The 17,809-nt window shown below is 36.6% G+C and overlaps 1 protein-coding gene across 13 annotated transcripts in view; it reads right to left on the bottom strand.

Moving 5' to 3' along the window:
• Mob2 (MOB kinase activator 2) overlaps positions 1–17,809 on the bottom strand; it is a 50,484-nt gene that overhangs the window by 8,231 nt on the left and 24,444 nt on the right. The window contains exons 1-2 of one of the 13 annotated variants that reach the window (XM_018033555.2): positions 14,315–14,600; positions 4,883–5,460 (exon numbers count right to left, since the gene is read on the bottom strand). The exons of 2 other annotated variants lie outside the window; for them this stretch is intronic. In XM_018033555.2, coding sequence (XP_017889044.1) covers positions 4,883–5,061 — 179 coding nt within the window. In that variant the 5' untranslated portion in view covers positions 5,062–5,460; positions 14,315–14,600. Of the gene's footprint in view, positions 1–4,882; positions 5,754–13,181; positions 13,692–14,314; positions 14,663–17,809 lie in introns of those variants that run through there. 10 more of the 13 variants (XM_018033559.2, XM_026818008.1, XM_018033561.2 and 7 more) reach the window with 10 other exon arrangements.

Genomic DNA, 17,809 nt, shown 5'->3' with positions numbered 1-17,809 from the left:
TCATAAGAAAACAATGTTACAAATTCAAACAGAACTATCGAATAGATTTACTTAATGATCTCCTCCATAAAATTAGATAATCTAATTTCGAGTGCGTCCCTTCATTCGAAGTACGGAAATATTTCCAGGCAAGGAAGTACTTACACATTTAATCATCGAACGATAACACGTGGCCCGGATGAGTTAATTAATTTTCAAGGGAACAGACGTGAAGGAGGCCTTCCTCGACTCTCGATCCAATAACCACTTAATCCGTGTTTAACTAAAATGGCGGCCACGTAACAATTTCGATGTGAAATACTGACGACACCACTTCCCAACTGGTCTCATCTTCACGCAGTATCAACAGAATATTTCGAATTATTTCGCAAAGGGATAAACTCATTTACGTATCTATTTTTTTTAACGCGATTGCTTGACGACGCAATGCCAACTACTGTTTTTTGTCGGGTATAAATTATTGACGCGAAACGCGAGGGAAATTATACGACGCATTTTTAATTAAGACCGGTGGCTTTCATTTATTAACGACCAGACGCGAGTTTATCCTTTGACGGGGGAACGACGTTACGTTTTAATTAGAATTCGTCGTTTGTATCATTACCAAGTGTTTATCGCAGCTGCGAGTAGCACAGAATTTTTCAAATTTCAATCTCGACGTAAAACGGCAGTTAGTTATCATCAACGCGCGCTTTGTGACGAGATTAAACAAGATATTATATCAGAATTTCGCGTCCCTGCTTGCCACTGCAATCGGATAATTTAGCAGGCGAGGTGGTGAAAGCGTCCTCTGTTCAACCCGAGCTATTTCCTGTATTAAATCATTTTATATTGCACCAATTATAATAACGTTATATAATATTTTACGAATAAGCAATAATGATAATTCAATTTTCGTTTCAATTTTAAGCAATTTTAACATTCAATTAGATATTGATGTTTTAAAGCTCTCAGCAGCTTTGATCCTATTAAATGTTATTAAACTCAAATAAAACACAATTGAATAACTAAAAACAGAATAGTTTCTCCATTTGATTTTGACAAACCGCGATGAAAAACAAGAAGCTGAACCTTTATTAGGAAACAAGATCGTCGATACCGCAGGCAAACTGTGTTCCGCATTGTAATCGCGCTTCATGAACAACGATTTGGCTAATCGCATCGCGCACAGGACGTTACGTCTTTAATCGACTGGCACGGATTCGCTAATCAGATTAACGAGTTATCGGATTTGTACAGATCCTTCCAAACTTCGGTTTTAATCCGTCAAGCGATTCCAACTTTTTCACTGTTACCTCCATTCGCACCCAGAAAGCGTCTTCCGAACAGACGTTAATTGATTAATTCTTTAATAATTTTCTATAAATATTGGCACGTATCTCTCATGTGGTTTGCCATACAAAAAGATGGAATATAAATTGACATTTAAAAGTACTATTTTCATCTGCTTTGATAAAATTAAATTTTATTTTACCAAGATCTTTAAAATAATATTAAGTACGTTATTCGATTGTTTAATGCTCTTTTTACAAACGTGTATGGATTTTGTAACAACAATTTTTACCCTTTCACAAGACTATAAAAAGACCTACTGTCCTAAATTCTAAAAATCAGCCAATCGATATTCTAACATCTAAAACTCGATCTTTTGAGAGTATTAATAATAAGATTATCTAATTATGCGAATAATTATGGAGTTTTGCTCGAGACTGTTGATCTTGAATTTACATCCGGAGGAACAGTGTAATTAGCTTTCTGGCTGCTTTAAAACGATCTATAATCGCATGCACTTATAACCATAATTATAGAGTGCCACAATATTCAGCCACGTCTACGTTCGACAAAGCATCAGTTTTTTTTCTCCTCTATTGTCGTTATACAAAGCTCATGCCACTGAAAGAAGCTGCGCTTGCTTGGAGAAAACTGGCCTAACTGCCAATCACCCTTTATGTTACTACCAGTTTTTACCAAATCTCACTAATAAACATCGCAAACCATTCACTCGCCTATGAACTAGATGGATTATACATATACATATAACAACTAGATGCCAAAAATTCTAGTTGCTTGTGATGAACCCTTAGTTATTACATTCAATCACAATTGCTATCTTCTATACACGAATACTACCGCTAATCTATTGGCTACGATTAAAGTTCTTAATATCTAATCCTAATCTTGAATTATATCTGCATAAATAACTGAATTTTGTCTATTTGAAAATTCTATTAACTTCTAAGAGATCTCTTGAAGTGTCCTACAAGCATTACATGGAAATACAAACCTATTCGAATGAGAAAAATATTTGGTATGGTTAAAACTGTATTAAATTAATCCTAATGCAAATATATCTATAAATAACTAAAAAATGGAACATTAATTACATACTGTTATGCATCGTTATCGTTTATGATAATTAAACAAATATTATATATAAAGAGTATCCGGAAGCCAGATAATAATTAAAGGAGAAAACAAGATTGTTTTCTTATAAAAGATTGATAAGGGAATCATATTTTTTCTATCGTTTTTATCACGGTTTAAAAATGATACACGACCCGACGAAATCGGTAAACGACAGCGCGCGTCCATCGACGAAGGAACACGCCTAACTTTTCCAATTTTAACACCGCGCAACGAGGACGGTATCCAATTTCGCGAACGTACACTCTTCGCATGCTGCTTTCCCGCCTCCCCGGCAATTTATTTCAGTTATTTTTCAAACGTATCGATTCGACGAGTCCTCCCAGCTTCTGTACCGAATGAACATGTTTTTTTACGAACATTTATCGAAAATATATGAAGTTCGCTCGCTGGGATTGGCTTAATTTAATTTAGCAAAGCGGTAAACGTAATGCCTAGTACAGATCTGGAAATGTTATCTTTCAAAAAAATTCGTTAACGTAGTCAATGAAACAATTGTAAAATTGAAATATATTTACATGACGTGCGTGAAAAATATTTTCTGAATAAAACGATTTCAAGTCTGTAGGAGGCACAAGGAAAAATTGTCGAACATCGGTGCGCAATAAAAATTCTTATATCATGCAGGGAAACGTAATGATAACGATTTTCAGCCGGCCATACACAAAGAGAAATAATATAACGTGGGAAGATACAACCGGAAATGAAGCGACTTCCTTCGTTGATAAAATAACTTTCCTATTGAATTTACCTTCCATCCGGTTGTATCGTTTTCTGTTAACACTCGATGCAAAGTATAAAACTGAAAGATGTTACAGGTCGTTATCTTAAGAACCATAGAAACTGTTAAAGTGCTTATTTTCGTGTATATGTTGTCCTACAGTTCTTGAGAATTTGATGTGTAACAGTTTTAATTTTACACCATGCATACACTGGATGTCTTCGAACGACGAGCACTGGCTTGCCTCTTGACAAACGAAATACTAATTTTTACTACGAACAGTTTTAAATTAAATTTGGAATTAATGTAAACCGCAATTTAAGTACAACGATATTGCATTTCAACGTTAACTTCTGTAATTTTAATAAAGGAATCCACGTGCAGTTTAACAAAGAGATAAGATTGTCGCAAAGAAAGGAACGTGTTATTTTGTCGAAGGCAGATGGGAAGAAATCTGACAGTAACTTCTGAAACGAGATCTGTCAATGACCCAGATATATTTTCGGGACTAGTTATTTTCCATTCTTCTCCCTCTGGAAACTTTCGAAAGTTCCCGCAACTTTACGCCTCGTCTTCGTATTACTTCTTCAACTTCTACTTGCGATCCAAAAACAACTGCGTTTATCAGACTTCAAATGGAAGAATGTTGTTACCAATATAGGTAGAAGAAATTAGTTCCATTTTAGAAAAAGTACTTCGTATTATAGGTGAAAAATACATGGTGTCCCAGAAAAAGTGTTAGAGCTTAAGAGAGGTGATTCTGTAACTGTTTCCGAACAACAATTTCCTTTGCTAAAATGTAAAGTGAGGCATGGTTTTTAAATTATTAACGAAACACACTGACCAATAAGAGCGCGTGTAACGTCCGCGCAAAGTCACACACTGGTCAGTGTTTTTCGTTAATAATTCAAAAACTATGGATCACTTTGCATTTTATATGAATGTTCACAAACACCTTCAGAATCACCTCTTTTCGGATCTAATACTTTTTCTGGGACAGCTTGTATATGATATACATATACAAATTTATTGATGTGTGCTATTTAGGAAAGATTTTGTTTATACGAACATTATAAAACATTTAAATATGAAACGTAAGTATGATTCATCATAAATAACATCACATCGTGAATAAAAATTATGCAAGCCCATAAAAATGCAGTACATGGAAAGAATTTTATACAGATATTATAAATCATCTGACGGAAATACAAGATCCATAATTCATAGTCTGCAAAAATAGACTGATAGAATCTTGAATTCCGAGATTTATACAAGACATCAAGCCAGCCCCTCGTCAACGAAGACAGCTCCATACAAGTACATGTGTGTACACGAACAATATAAATACAGTCGAACATTGGTACATTAACAACTCCGAGAATGAAACTTGTATTATGCGCACGCTTTCAATTATTTAATTTTAGCATTCGTGGTTGAATGTACCGAGGTTCAACCGCGTGATTGTCCATACAGGTTGTTCCATTTGGAGCTTCATACGAAATTTACTAAGGTATAATTCGTCCAAAAAATGGTTCGAATTAAAAGTCACTGTGCTTTCAGAGGATCACCTTATAGTCCAGTTTTCATTTGAAACATTTGTTGTCTAGTTTACGTGCGAAACTTGAAACGGGACATCCTGTATGTACATATAGTATGTATAATCGTATAAAATACGTATATTTCTATTATAGAAGATCTCTATAGGAGAGTTTGGAACTAGTCGGGGGGACTCACGCGACAAGCTCGCCGAAGAACCTGATCTTCCTGTGGCAGGTGTCGAGTAAGGAAAGTCGGGAAGAGACGGAGGTCGAGCTGGAAGCGCCGTGGTGGACCGGCGTCGGTGGCGCCGACAAGGTCGAGGATGTCGAGGCGGAAGAATCCTGGAGGACGACCCGCGCCGGCGAGCGCAGCATCGTCGTCGTGGTGATCGTCGTCGTCGACGAGGATCTCTTCGGCGCCCCGTCCTCGTGCCCGAGGATCTTTTCACGTACGCTGGGTATGCACCAAATCTTGTTCGGTTCTCATTGAACACCGCCCGCGACGCCGATTATCGCCTGGTGTTCGCTTTCCTTTTATTAAATATCCTCCACAGTCGCCTCTGTCAATTCTACTCGTTTCCCTTGGCTCTCCTTTTATTTTTTCAAACCAAACGTCTTAGTCTTCTCTGATTTAAGTATTCGATTTAAAAACAGATGTCTCTTTTTAACGCATATTTAATACTCTTCGTTTAACACACTCGAACAGCTATTCACGTTTCACAGTTGCGTCGTCGTTGGTGGACTCGGAGACACGATCGGTGGTCGTACCTGTAGCTAGCATGGCGCCAATAATTTTACTCCAAGATCAACGACGAAGGGAGAATCCGTTCGCGACGCGACGCGTGCCAAGTCCGTCTCGATTATCGCATTGAACTTGAGTCGCTCTCGATTCCCGCTCCGACCGAATCACAGTCTTTCTTCTCTCAATTTCTCTCTTTTTCTTTCTCTCACACACATGCATACACGCTTTCGCGGTTGTATACGAAAGGTATTCCAGAGAACGATCATTCGCCGTCGAAATCGACGGTCTCCGGCTCGCGATTTTAAACCACTCGAAGGAGTTAAGCCTAGAACATCTCAACTGCTCTTTGAACTATAGTGTCGCTTTTTGCTTCATTTTTTTTTAGTGTACAATTTGTCCTTTAAAGACTAAAACAATCAACGATAACAATTTTCCTTGACGTCTACAATCACAATTAAGAACATATAATAAAAGTTGATATGAATGAAGTTTTATCAGTTGGACTTTATAAAATTTCAATTGCAATCAAATATACCGTTACATGTTGAAAAGTTAAGTAAGAAGAATTTTGTTTAGGCTTGGGCGACGTTCTCTTTCGAAAGCGATAATAATAAGTCGTGAAAAAAGCGGTCGAAGACAAAAGAGAAAAGGGATAGGGGGATTCCTAGTGGAGATCAAAACGGGCCACGAGGACGACGATCGCGATTACGATTCTCCGTTTTGCTCGTTTTCTCTCCCTTTTTACCAGGGTAGGAATGCGACGGAATTTTTAGAATATGCGCCACTGGACCGAAGCCAAAACGGTCCGCGTGACTTCGTCACGGGCACATCGGTCCTCTTCAGAGGTTACCGAAAGTATTACAGGCTGTCCTAAACTCGAGGATGTGGTCGTAAATCTCACGGATTCCATCATACGTCTAGCTTGTATTATAAGTCACAAGATGATAAATTATGACAGATAGATGCCTATTGCGTTTAACAGAATATAACTTCTTTCAGAATTTCAAGACTAAAAAAGATCGCAAGTATTTTAAAATTGCAGAAAATTGCATACAATAAAATTTTAATCATAAATAATGTTCTTGAAAATAATTAAATTATATTTGTCCACCCAGGTATGAAATTTATCCATTTTTCGTAATATAAATAATGATAACAAGTAGTCCCTGCAGACATAACTACACTTCCTGTTCATTAAATTGTGACTAAAAATTCATTCAAAGACGCTAATAACGTAATTTGATGAACCTGGCTTGATCGTTAGTTAAATTAGTCAAAACATTGTTAATAGTATTAGCACATGTTTAGGTCAGGATACATTCAGGTTAATGAGCGTGAGATGGACAGGAAATGCAATATAATTGTATCGAGAGTGCTCGATGGCACTTGGCTGGTTTGTTTGCCTGTGTACAGAGCTAATCAAATGACACGAGAGACAGAGGCTGTGTTCGACAGAGATGTGTATAACGGATGATCTGAAACGGCGCAGTCAGGGAACTATTAGGCCAGCTCCGGCTGGTTCCGATGCAATACAACGAACCCTCGATGGGAGGGAGGTTCGAGCTTAACCGTATGGGATAAAGACCGTGCATGCTTGAGATACTAGAATTATGTTCGCTCCATTGTGTTACCCTGTTCTCTAGATAAAATTCATGTCCTCGGAGATATTCAAATCGGTCTAATTGAATGAATATCTAGAAAGCTGTTTAGTATGGAAATGTTTTTGTCACAGTTTTTATTAAAATTTCATCAACATATTATATGTCATGGTTAAACTGCGGATTTTATAAACAAATTATATTTGTAAAAAATAAGGAATATACTCATGATTACAACTTATTTTTGTAACTTATTAAGTATATATACTTTCTTCTATACGATTTTTAATTAGCGTTATATTTCGATTTTTTATCCATTTTCCGGTATCGTTTCGTCTACGTAAACTCTAGTCGATACGTGCAGCGTCTCGCGGCTGCAATCCAATAAACAACTGCTGACCTGATTGAATTAGTCATGAGAGAAACACAGCTCATAGTCCACACCCTTCTCGCTTCTCGGGCGCGTGTTTCTTTAACAATTCGTTCTCTCGTAAAATAGCTGATCAGGCTCAAAATTGTCGGAATTTATTGTTTCAGCTATAAACTTTTAATAAGAGTATAAATTTCTCTCTTATTTTGCAATACTTTTGTTAACGCCACAAAAATCATACATTTTCGGTAAATTAAGCAAACGCTGTAGCGACGCTTGACAAAAAAAAGTTTCCGACTGACGTGCCACATATCCTCTATTTGTCTCGAATACTAAAACGGAGCACCGAGTGCAGTGTCATGAACAAGCAAATAAAAAACAGAGAGAAAGATAGATTTCATAGCGTTCCCTGCGTATCTGCAATGCCAGTAACGTGTCGACCTATTTCCGTAATAATGTTACAGGTATCATAAATTCCACGCCGATATTCACCGGATTCCGAATGCACTCGAATGCCAGCTCTTTTCCCCAGCCCGCACTTAAACGTTATCCCATCGATACCAACCGAATGATGTCCCGATACGTAAACGTTACAATATTGCAAATAAATTCGAGACACGATTCATACAATTGATGTATGAACGTGCAAATTAAAAAGCAACTTGCATAGTTAAGTAATGAAAATGTGAATTGCATGGTAATTTATAGTAATCGTTGTATCACGAATTTATTCATTTAGTACTGAGGCATAATTAATTAATGTGAATAAAAAAAGATACTCATTTAAGTAAATAAGAATTAACCGGCAATTTTGTGATAATTATCGTGCCAATGTATTTATGTTGAAATTGTGTACGGAAAATACATTGAATACCATGTGCTAGTATTAATTAATATCGGTTTACAAACAATTAGATAACAGAGAAGAATAGAGTACACCAAAGGAAATTTGGCCTTTGATAAAGTTCGCGGTACCCGTTGAACGTACATTAACCTAATTACAAAGATAATTGATATTGCGCGAAATACCTAAGAAACAATGTTCGCTGAAAGATCCTGCATCAGCTTTATTTAAACAAGAAACATTTCGCAGGGAGAGAAGTAATTTTTATCATTTTCATGCACTTCATTAAATCATTTCACTGCCAATATGCACGTTATAACAAAATAATAAACATTATGCAACACAAATAAAAAATAATTTGTATTAAAAATGGTTTCCAAATTATCCGAAGAACATTATAATATAACTAATCTATAGCTCGCGCTTATCAACGCAATAAATTGAATCTTAATTCCAGACTGTCAGATAAAAAGTCTTCTCGCATGATGGATGATTATTTAGCGGAATACTATTCAATGTTGCTGTCATCATACTGATAAGATTAAAATGCGCTCGGGAATTGATACCGCGACGAAGAACAAACATCTGCATTAAATTACGAAACATACACGTTCCATTGGGTAAAGAGATAAGAGTGAAAACGAGTACCGAATGTTTGCGAACGAATTCTCCGTATTGTGCGTGATAATAATTATCAAAGATACAAAATCGATCAGTTTAAACGACCATACTCGTAAATACGTTTCATTAACCTCTTCAGGGACATTGGCACATATGTGTACGTTAGGGTTGTTTTAAATTAAAATTATTCCAAGTGAGAAAGACAGATTACTCGTAATAAAAATAATTAAATTGATTGCAAGAAAACGGAAAAATCCAAAAGGAGAAACACTCGGGAAATAACGATAGGAGCTGCAACAACGTCCAAAACACGTGAGGGTGCAATAAACCAGATCCTTCCCCTCGAAGGGCCTGAGGCTTAACCGATTCTCCAGGACGTATAGAAGACTCATTCTTTTCTAAGTTGTTTCGACGCGTGCTTGCTACAGCCCTTTTCCCGATGTTCTCGTTGCGTGTGCAGTTTTAGCGTTAGTTGACATTTATTTTCCACCTCCATTTGCGCGATTTTTGTGCACTTTAAAAAATTCGACTCTGGTTGAACAATAGAGTCTAATTTCAAGAAATCAAGTGAATCAACGAGACATACAGAGTTATTTTAAATAAATAATTCTCGTTTTAAAGAGTTGATATTACTTGTCCCACGTGATGCAGTTTAGTGTATGCAATATTTTATGTAATATTCCACGTAAGTTTACAAATTCCAAAATAAAGTACAATGACTTAACGACGTAATATCATATAAATGAGTTACTCGAGCTCATGGATAATTATTAAAGGCATCCTGCTTTGCATATTCGTTCATATGTAAAACAGTTCAATTTCGATGAAAAGCTTGGACGAAGAATTTACATAACGAAAGGGAGAAAGCGATAAGGCGCGTCTTAACGCGAGTAAATTGGATGAGGGGTGTATTAAAGATGTAACGAGCGCGTGGCAAACAAGCTTTTTCGATCTTTGTATAAATTAAATCATCGCCGCTTGCGTCAGTAAATGAAATACAGATTACCAACCGAAATCTATAGGGTAATCCGAACAAAAACTACCTTTAGAGTATCCATTCACGTATACAGGATGCACGTCTGTGTGTATAAAACGCGACTAGATTCAAAGCAGCTTCGCTGAGAATGAACGGCTGTGCCGAGCATCTCATTAACATGACGTCATTAAGGCGTACAAGAAGACATAATAAACGCACGTGACTAGTATCAATAATATCAGACTTTCTTTAGAATAAAAATTGCTTCCAATTCATTCCTAGTGGTAATGATACACTTTTCGAAAATTAACTGTTAAACTATACAATGTTAATCATATAATGAAAAACTTAATAATATTAAGCTTTCTTCGAAATGAAAGATGAAAATTGTCACTCTATCAAAATGTATTATTCATAAAAACAGAGAAAAGTGAATATAAACTATATAACACTAATCGAATGTCTTATAAACAATATTATAACAAAGGTAAAGTGATAAAATTTGTGAAGGATCTTCCATGAGAGATTTAAAGCATCAAAACTCGCACATGATTTAAGGAAATTACTACAGCGCCGGTTTGACACGCGTCACCAACTTTTTAAGCAGTCTGATGGATAGTGAATAGAGTGATGCACTAGAGACGTTGATGCGCAGCTGAACACTTAGCAGCGAGTTTCTCCCTGTGGCGATTAGTGGTTAAACTTTGAAACGATGAATAATACTTTGGAAAATAACTGCCGCAGAGAGAAGTTATCGGCGTAGCCACGGATAAATGGCAGAAATCGTAGCTGACAGCAAAATTAACATTCACAACCACCGCTGCTTTTAGCCAGAGTGTCTCATTATCGCGTCTTTGAAAAACATCCAATAATATGCTCTTAATTGTGTCCAATATAAACATTTATTTCTTCATTATATGTGCACATATTTTTCATATAGTAGCTTAAAAAAGTATTGGCATACTTTTTAAAACGGAATAATTTTTTTAACATTGAACCAAACTAAATTTTTTGTGGGTTGCTAGAAAGCTTAATTTATTGATAAGGATTACTGATAAGATGCATCATATTATGTCTCTGTTTTCGTTCCTTAGAATATACATGATTTCATTTATAATCGTTTCAGTTTTTCAATTAACCACTTCTGTAATCACCAGCGTAATTCGTGTGAACAAACAATATTATTTAAATTGAAATATGGAGTGTGAATCATGCGATGTGGTCAAACTGAAGACAAAGAAAGAGAATGGAGTACGTGAGAGAGAAACTGAAAATGCTGAAGGACACAACCGTCGAGCAGAAGCTTATTGTTAGCCTCAGCCGATTAGAGGACCGGAATACATGGCATCAACCTCCGTGTGCGTGTCTACCAACTCGACCTCGGAGCATCGATATTCGTTTTCCACGCCTAATCGAGGACACGCGATGATTGACGAATGAGCCACCGACGGCGACAGTAAGTCAATTTCAAGCAGACGCGAGCCATACGACGCGACGCAAAAACAAATTCAATTAAACTGACGCCGAATTGATGTTTTACTCCAAATTAACGAGGAAATGCGACTGGGTCCCGGTCAATTTTTTTATTTTCTATCTCTTTCTTATTTTGAATGAATAACGCCTATGTTTCTAATAAAAAATGTATCACACAACTGAGATTTTAAATTCCATCTAGATTAGATTACCGAGTGAATATTTAAATTAGACTACCGAGGGAACTTCTTATTTTGATTTCTTTTTCAATTTCGATGATCTCTATGAATAATGTATGTTCATAACAAAAAAGAAACGTATTAACTGCGACTTTAGATTCCATTTAAACGGGCGACATTTTACGTTGCGAAAAAAGACTACGGACGGCTAAAAGAAAGGCCGAAGGTGCAATTATAATGGTAACCTACCCCACGCTGTTCAAGAATAAATGTCAGTAAATACGTTTGTTGGAAACTCTTTCCCTTGCAATTTAAAATTCTTCGCAAATAAATGTACATAATAATTTTATATAAGTATGATTTTCGTTGTTCGAACCGAAGCCACTTTTTTCAAGAATCAAGAACCGACCTACGTAACCCCAGAGTTTCGCTCCAGAAACATTGAAAGCTCGTAGAGAAAAAAATAGTGCACCAAAAACGAGTACAGTCTTATCTGTGCGAACATTGGTCAGCTATCAGTGAATACACGCATCGCACGTTGCAATCCAATAAGCTCCAATAAATCAGTTTCTCCGTCGCGTTATTCATTCACCCTTAACCCTTTCGGATTTAACTCCGTTGCAAGTTGTCTGAATTTGAAACAAAAATTCCCGAGCCAAATACTTGCATTGCACGACGCATTTATTACACATTCCAAGAAATGACAATCTGTTATTTCATTTTACACACATTATTGCAATGGAAGTGACACTCTTCGAGAAGAAAAATCGATGTTTAATTATACAGAACGCTAACTTTAACTGCGTGATTCACGTAAAAGTGAAGGCAAACCCACGTACAGTCGCTGATTTTCTGGGCGTGGAAGCCGGTGAGACTTTCACCGGAACGGGCACGAGCCGATGTGTTCAGGTGAACGTCGAAGAGAATGATTGCTCAAGAAGCTTAGTTTTCCCTGAATTTTTCACGATCCTGGTCTTGTATATTACGAATCAAGCACGAAATATCATTATTAGTTGATGACTAAGACGAATAATTTGTATAACATGAAGAATTAATGCTTTGTACGTTTTAAAACGTACTTTCATCTACAGACGTTAAGAAATTGAAACGAACCATTGTTGAAAATGAACCATCAACCGTATTAACATTAACGATTATAATACAACAGAAGTGCTGACCATATAGTAAGCGCATTAACTTTTATGCTTCATTATTCTTAATTACAGTTAAAAAATGTGATGAAACAGTACAAATGATTATTATATTTGTGCATTTAAATGTATGATCCCAGTAATTACTGTAACCAAATGTAATTAAATGGAAAACTTGATTGTGTTGTACGGAAATTAATGAAGGTAGTTTTCATTACAAGTGAATAATTCCGCAGTAAAGTGTTACAATAAAGTAACTCGGAGAATGATTTTATTTTGAAAGAACAACGAGGAGAGAGAGATCGGGTCTCGGAGAAATTCGATTTCGAGTTAAGAATACGATACCGTGGAAGTTCGCTTGCATCCCTTTACCATGAAATTACGGGCAAATTACTTCGGAGCGGTCGACTCGATGACTGCTCAAACAACGTTTTCTGTCCAATCCCTTTTCCTCTTTTTTTCTCTCATACTTTTCAACTTAACTGACTACGCCATTACGGGAGCGAAAGTAGATCTCTTTATTAGCAAAAGGAACAATTACCGTGACACGACGGTCCTTCTTGTTCAAGCTGTAAGAAATCTGAACTCTGCGAAATAAATTCTGGGCGAAGCTCAGGTGCCGTCTCCAAGCCGATGTTGATATTAAAAAAGTTTGAGAAAAAGAGTAATATTTTATAATAAAGTCTAGATGTGCCCAGAAAGTGAGTTCAGAATAACAAGTCAAAAGCTAAATTTAGTCTTAATCGCGAGTTTAATCAACTTCTGTGAGAACCGTTCAAAATGGTCACCTCCAAACCTTAATCTTGCAGATAGCAATCGCTATTTCGTAACCCGTATTCTATAGCAGCTATACTGTAGTTCACTTCATTACAAAGACTGACTTCGATCTTATTGTTAGTCAAACTTAACCCACAATTAATTGCACACATTATCTAAATGACCTCATCTTGCCGATTTTCAGCTTTCACACTTATTTTCTTAGCTATCGAACACTGTTCTTGAGATTATAATTATTCAATCAATTAAAACAATTGTGAAGATTCAGTCACATCTAATTTGAATAAGTTTCGTTTATATTATCCATTTATACGACGCACTTATGCTCTTTCATATTTTTAATTCAGCTATAAATTATTCCTTTTCAAATCGGATATGAAGCTGCTATAGGTAAACGAACTTGATATCGAGTTAATAAAAAAAAATTGTTATTACTCCAGACTCAAGCTAAAAGCTTTTTCGATCCATTCTCCCGCCGAATATCCACGATAACAAAGAATGCTTAAGTAACCGAATGGACTCGGTCCATTTGGACCAGGTTCAACTAAAAAAGTGGCGAACCGATTGAATGAACGTCCAGTGACCGAACGAGTGAATGAGTACAAGGCAGGAAGAAAAGAAGGGACGGCTTTATCCATCTTTTGAACTGACGTGAAAAACAGTGTATTAGTGTATAAAATTAATGTCATCCATCTGTGAAAATCTTGTCTCTCTTTGGTTGATTTTGACATTCCACATTTAAATAATTTAATTCGAAAATATATTATCTCAGTGCTTAAGAGAAAGAAAGAGAAGACTCTCAGTAATTATATATTAAGAAACGTGAATTTTGTTGGTAAAAAGTTTGTTCAGAATTGACTGCACGATGTTTGAAACTGAAATATAATTGTAAAAAACCTGATTAGCCCTCTCGCGTTTTACAGCGTGTTTGTACTAATTCATTGCTATAAATCCATACAATTCTCTTTCCGATCGCGATCATTTTACTATATAAAATTGTGCGTCACATCAAATTTTCGTCCCACGATTCTAGTCATTAAGAACTTTATCGTCGGTTGCACAAATTACAACACGACAGACGTGGTGGTACCGTGGTTCGTTCACCGATTTCTCATTTCTGGCAACTGATTCAAGGCACTCGGAGTCTACCGAACTCTGCCCGACACAATCGAGAGCCCGAACGCTACTGAAAACGGCCCAAGTCAAGTCGCTACTTGCAATGGCTTGCATTCCCTCGGCTCCCTCCTTCTCGTCTTGTGCTGCGGCGACGCTAGGCGCCGGGACGCACGGTGGGGGCGACGTACAGCGTCCACGTCCACCCGTTCAACTCGCGTCACCCGGAAATCACAGGCACGGAAGCAAGGAGGGAACTTAAGTAGAGAATATAAGCATAATGCAACTCCTCCTATCTCCCCTTTGCTTAAACAATCGTCAATGATTAGCCGTATGGAATCTGTGGGTTGCATGGCTATGTACAGTTGGTCAGATGGAGCTGAATCAATTTTTTGTCATATTTTTAAGCACAGATAAAAAATGGGACCATTTTTATAGGAGGAGAATAAATTTTAAATTTCCAATATTTTATCAAAATTTATAATCCTTTATAAAATGAGATTCATGTACCCATTTGCTTTGAATAAAAGACAATTCATAAATGAATCATATGAACTACTGTTTGAGATTTATTGATTGTACGATAGGACATTGGGAAATTAATTGTGGTTTGATAAAATACAGTTATATATTCCTTCAATAAGCATCCTGTATATGTATATTCTTTACACATATCAGCAATTGTATACATATATCTCATTTGCATATTTTAATATATACAATCATATACATAATCATAATAAACTGATGTATATGTATATATGTTGCATAAGGATGTGCAGTCTAATAATTTTGATAAAATTAATACGTATCGACTAAGTCAGATTCAACTAGTATCTGAAAGCCCATTCCAGTTACTGTGTTATTTACTATTCTTGCAGAATCACGCGTTCAATGGACGAAACATAACGCGAATCAAACTTAATCCGGTCTCTAAGTATTTTCTGAACTAAACCATGACCCACTTAACGTTTCACAGTCAGCACTAAACCAGATCCGCTCTGTAAGAGTTGTTCAAAGTCAATCTTGATTTAACCTAAATACTTAATGATTTCTTCCTCGAAATTCTGTCTATTCTTTCGATTTACGGTAAATGTTACATAATTCGCAATGTAATAAAAAAAATTTGCGTATCAGCAAATTTTATGGGGTTGGAAAGTGATCTTGAAGGGAAACTATATGAATGCTCGCCCTCGAGATAATAATAACTCCGTTCGATGCTATTTCTGTTATTTACAACGCACAAGCTTGTGTTATGAACCTATACATGATATAGGTAAACATATGATAAGTTAGGCCTCCAACTTCTAGTTAAAGAATAATATCTGCCTAGTTATGCAATGACATTTTACAGAATTTACTCGCTTCCTTCTCTACGTAGACGTACGAATATGCATGAAAAGCTTTAGAAAGGATGAGGGAAAGGAATAAGGAAGCTCAGGACTGGGCGTGGTGTAACTCAGTATGTACACTCGAACACGACACCGGTGGGTGTGAAGATAAGATAAAACCGATGGATTAGGTCAGGATTGAATCTAAACAAAATCTGGGTCACGTTTGGATCAAATTATAAAACAGGGTTTGGGTTAGACCTGGGTTAGTACGGATGCACGCTACGGGGGACAGATAAGGGCGTCGTACCCCGACTTTTGTAAAAGATTAGTCTCGGGTTAGCCTATGCAAAGGGCACGGATATTGCAAGTGCTAGTGAAAGAGTTCGATGAGGATATCTTGTCGTGTTGACTTTCTTTCTAACTTTTTTGAAAGAAAAGCTTTCCTTCACGTGCGTAAGTTGAATTACATTCACCAAGTCAAACTTTTGTGCACTGAAATACGAAAGATAAATGAAGTTCTTTATCTTCTAATTTGTCTTGGAGATAACACAACATATGTTTTTTTTTTTTAAATACTTATTTATCTAGTTGTCTAATGTCCTTGTGGTGGCCATATTTTTAAATTTACTCATTGCATTATGATTTATTACTGTATACATTATATAGCGTTACAAAACGTTGTTACGTACATAAATTAATGGGGATTATCAATTTAACCCTTTACCTTGTAATTTGGCTTATAAAGAGAACACAACATTAAAAATTTTTTTCCTTATTCCTGAGGATCATTCAATTTATTATATTCTAAATGTCCTTATGATATTCACACTTCCATTTGCATTATGTCTAGAGATAATTGGACTGGTGATACATAGACAAACAGTGGGACTATATCAGCGATTAAGTTTACGTTACGTTATCTACAGAGAATATTTAAGATTTAGCGTACGACCGCATCGAATTAACTTGCTAACACCCGATACCCTTGTAAAGCCGAAACTACCACGGAGTTAGCAGATACGGAACATCAACAAATCTCGCGAGCCAGCTTCGGAGGCGCTTCGATCCGCTTCAATCCGGCACAATTATGCTGCGGCAACGATCACATTCGAGCGGAATTACGACACGGACTATTATCGTTGTTCCAGGCTAGGGAATGGCTGTTCACCCCGTGTGTAGGTGTACGTACACCCCCGTACATAAATCGTATTGAAAAACACATGAACGAATGAAATATTAAAGCGTATTATCGAATTGTTGTATGAGTATGAACTAACAAACGAATTCAAATTTGTAATTATACATGGTAATACATGGTAATACATGGTTTATTGCATGATTTAATATATCATTTATTATATAATTGATTTATAAATTTACTCTATTCTTCCAATAGAGATGATCTTTGATGATTACTAATTTGGAATACACCTTTTAATAGACAATAAGCACTTAGAGGTGTCTTGAAACTTATGAACAGGAGTGTAGATGCATAAAGAGCGTCGCGTCGTGCTCCCCTTTGTACGTACGCTGGGATCGGGGGAAGCGCCAAAGCGTCCAGGCGGACTAGGAATGACGGACAAATACCTAGAAGTGCGCGGGCACAAAGCTTGCCATAGAATGCATTATTACTGCGACGAACAGGATAGCAGGTGACTACCAAAGCAACGGGGCAAGATGGGTAAACATGAAGATACGGGACCGAGACATAAACGATTTCTGAAACTGCGCGAGTCTGGAACTGATTGAAACTCGCCGAGAATCAGCGTTGCCAGAGTACCTTGCCTTCTAATTCAAAGTGTGGGATCAAGGAAACCGGTTTCGCGAAAAACGAGTTCCTCGTTGATCATTAATAGTACATGAAAATCGGACAAGTCATATTACATTAATACTGCATTATTATTATTATTATTATTATTATTATTATTATTATTATTATTATTAT

The sequence above is a fragment of the Ceratina calcarata genome, unplaced genomic scaffold, assembly GCF_001652005.2.
Source record: "Ceratina calcarata isolate Rehan_Ccalc_2016 unplaced genomic scaffold, ASM165200v1 scaffold72.2, whole genome shotgun sequence".
Classification (NCBI taxonomy): Eukaryota; Metazoa; Arthropoda; class Insecta; order Hymenoptera; family Apidae; genus Ceratina; species Ceratina calcarata.
Note: the sequence above shows the minus strand (reverse complement) of the source record. Positions and strands in the feature narration are given on the sequence as shown.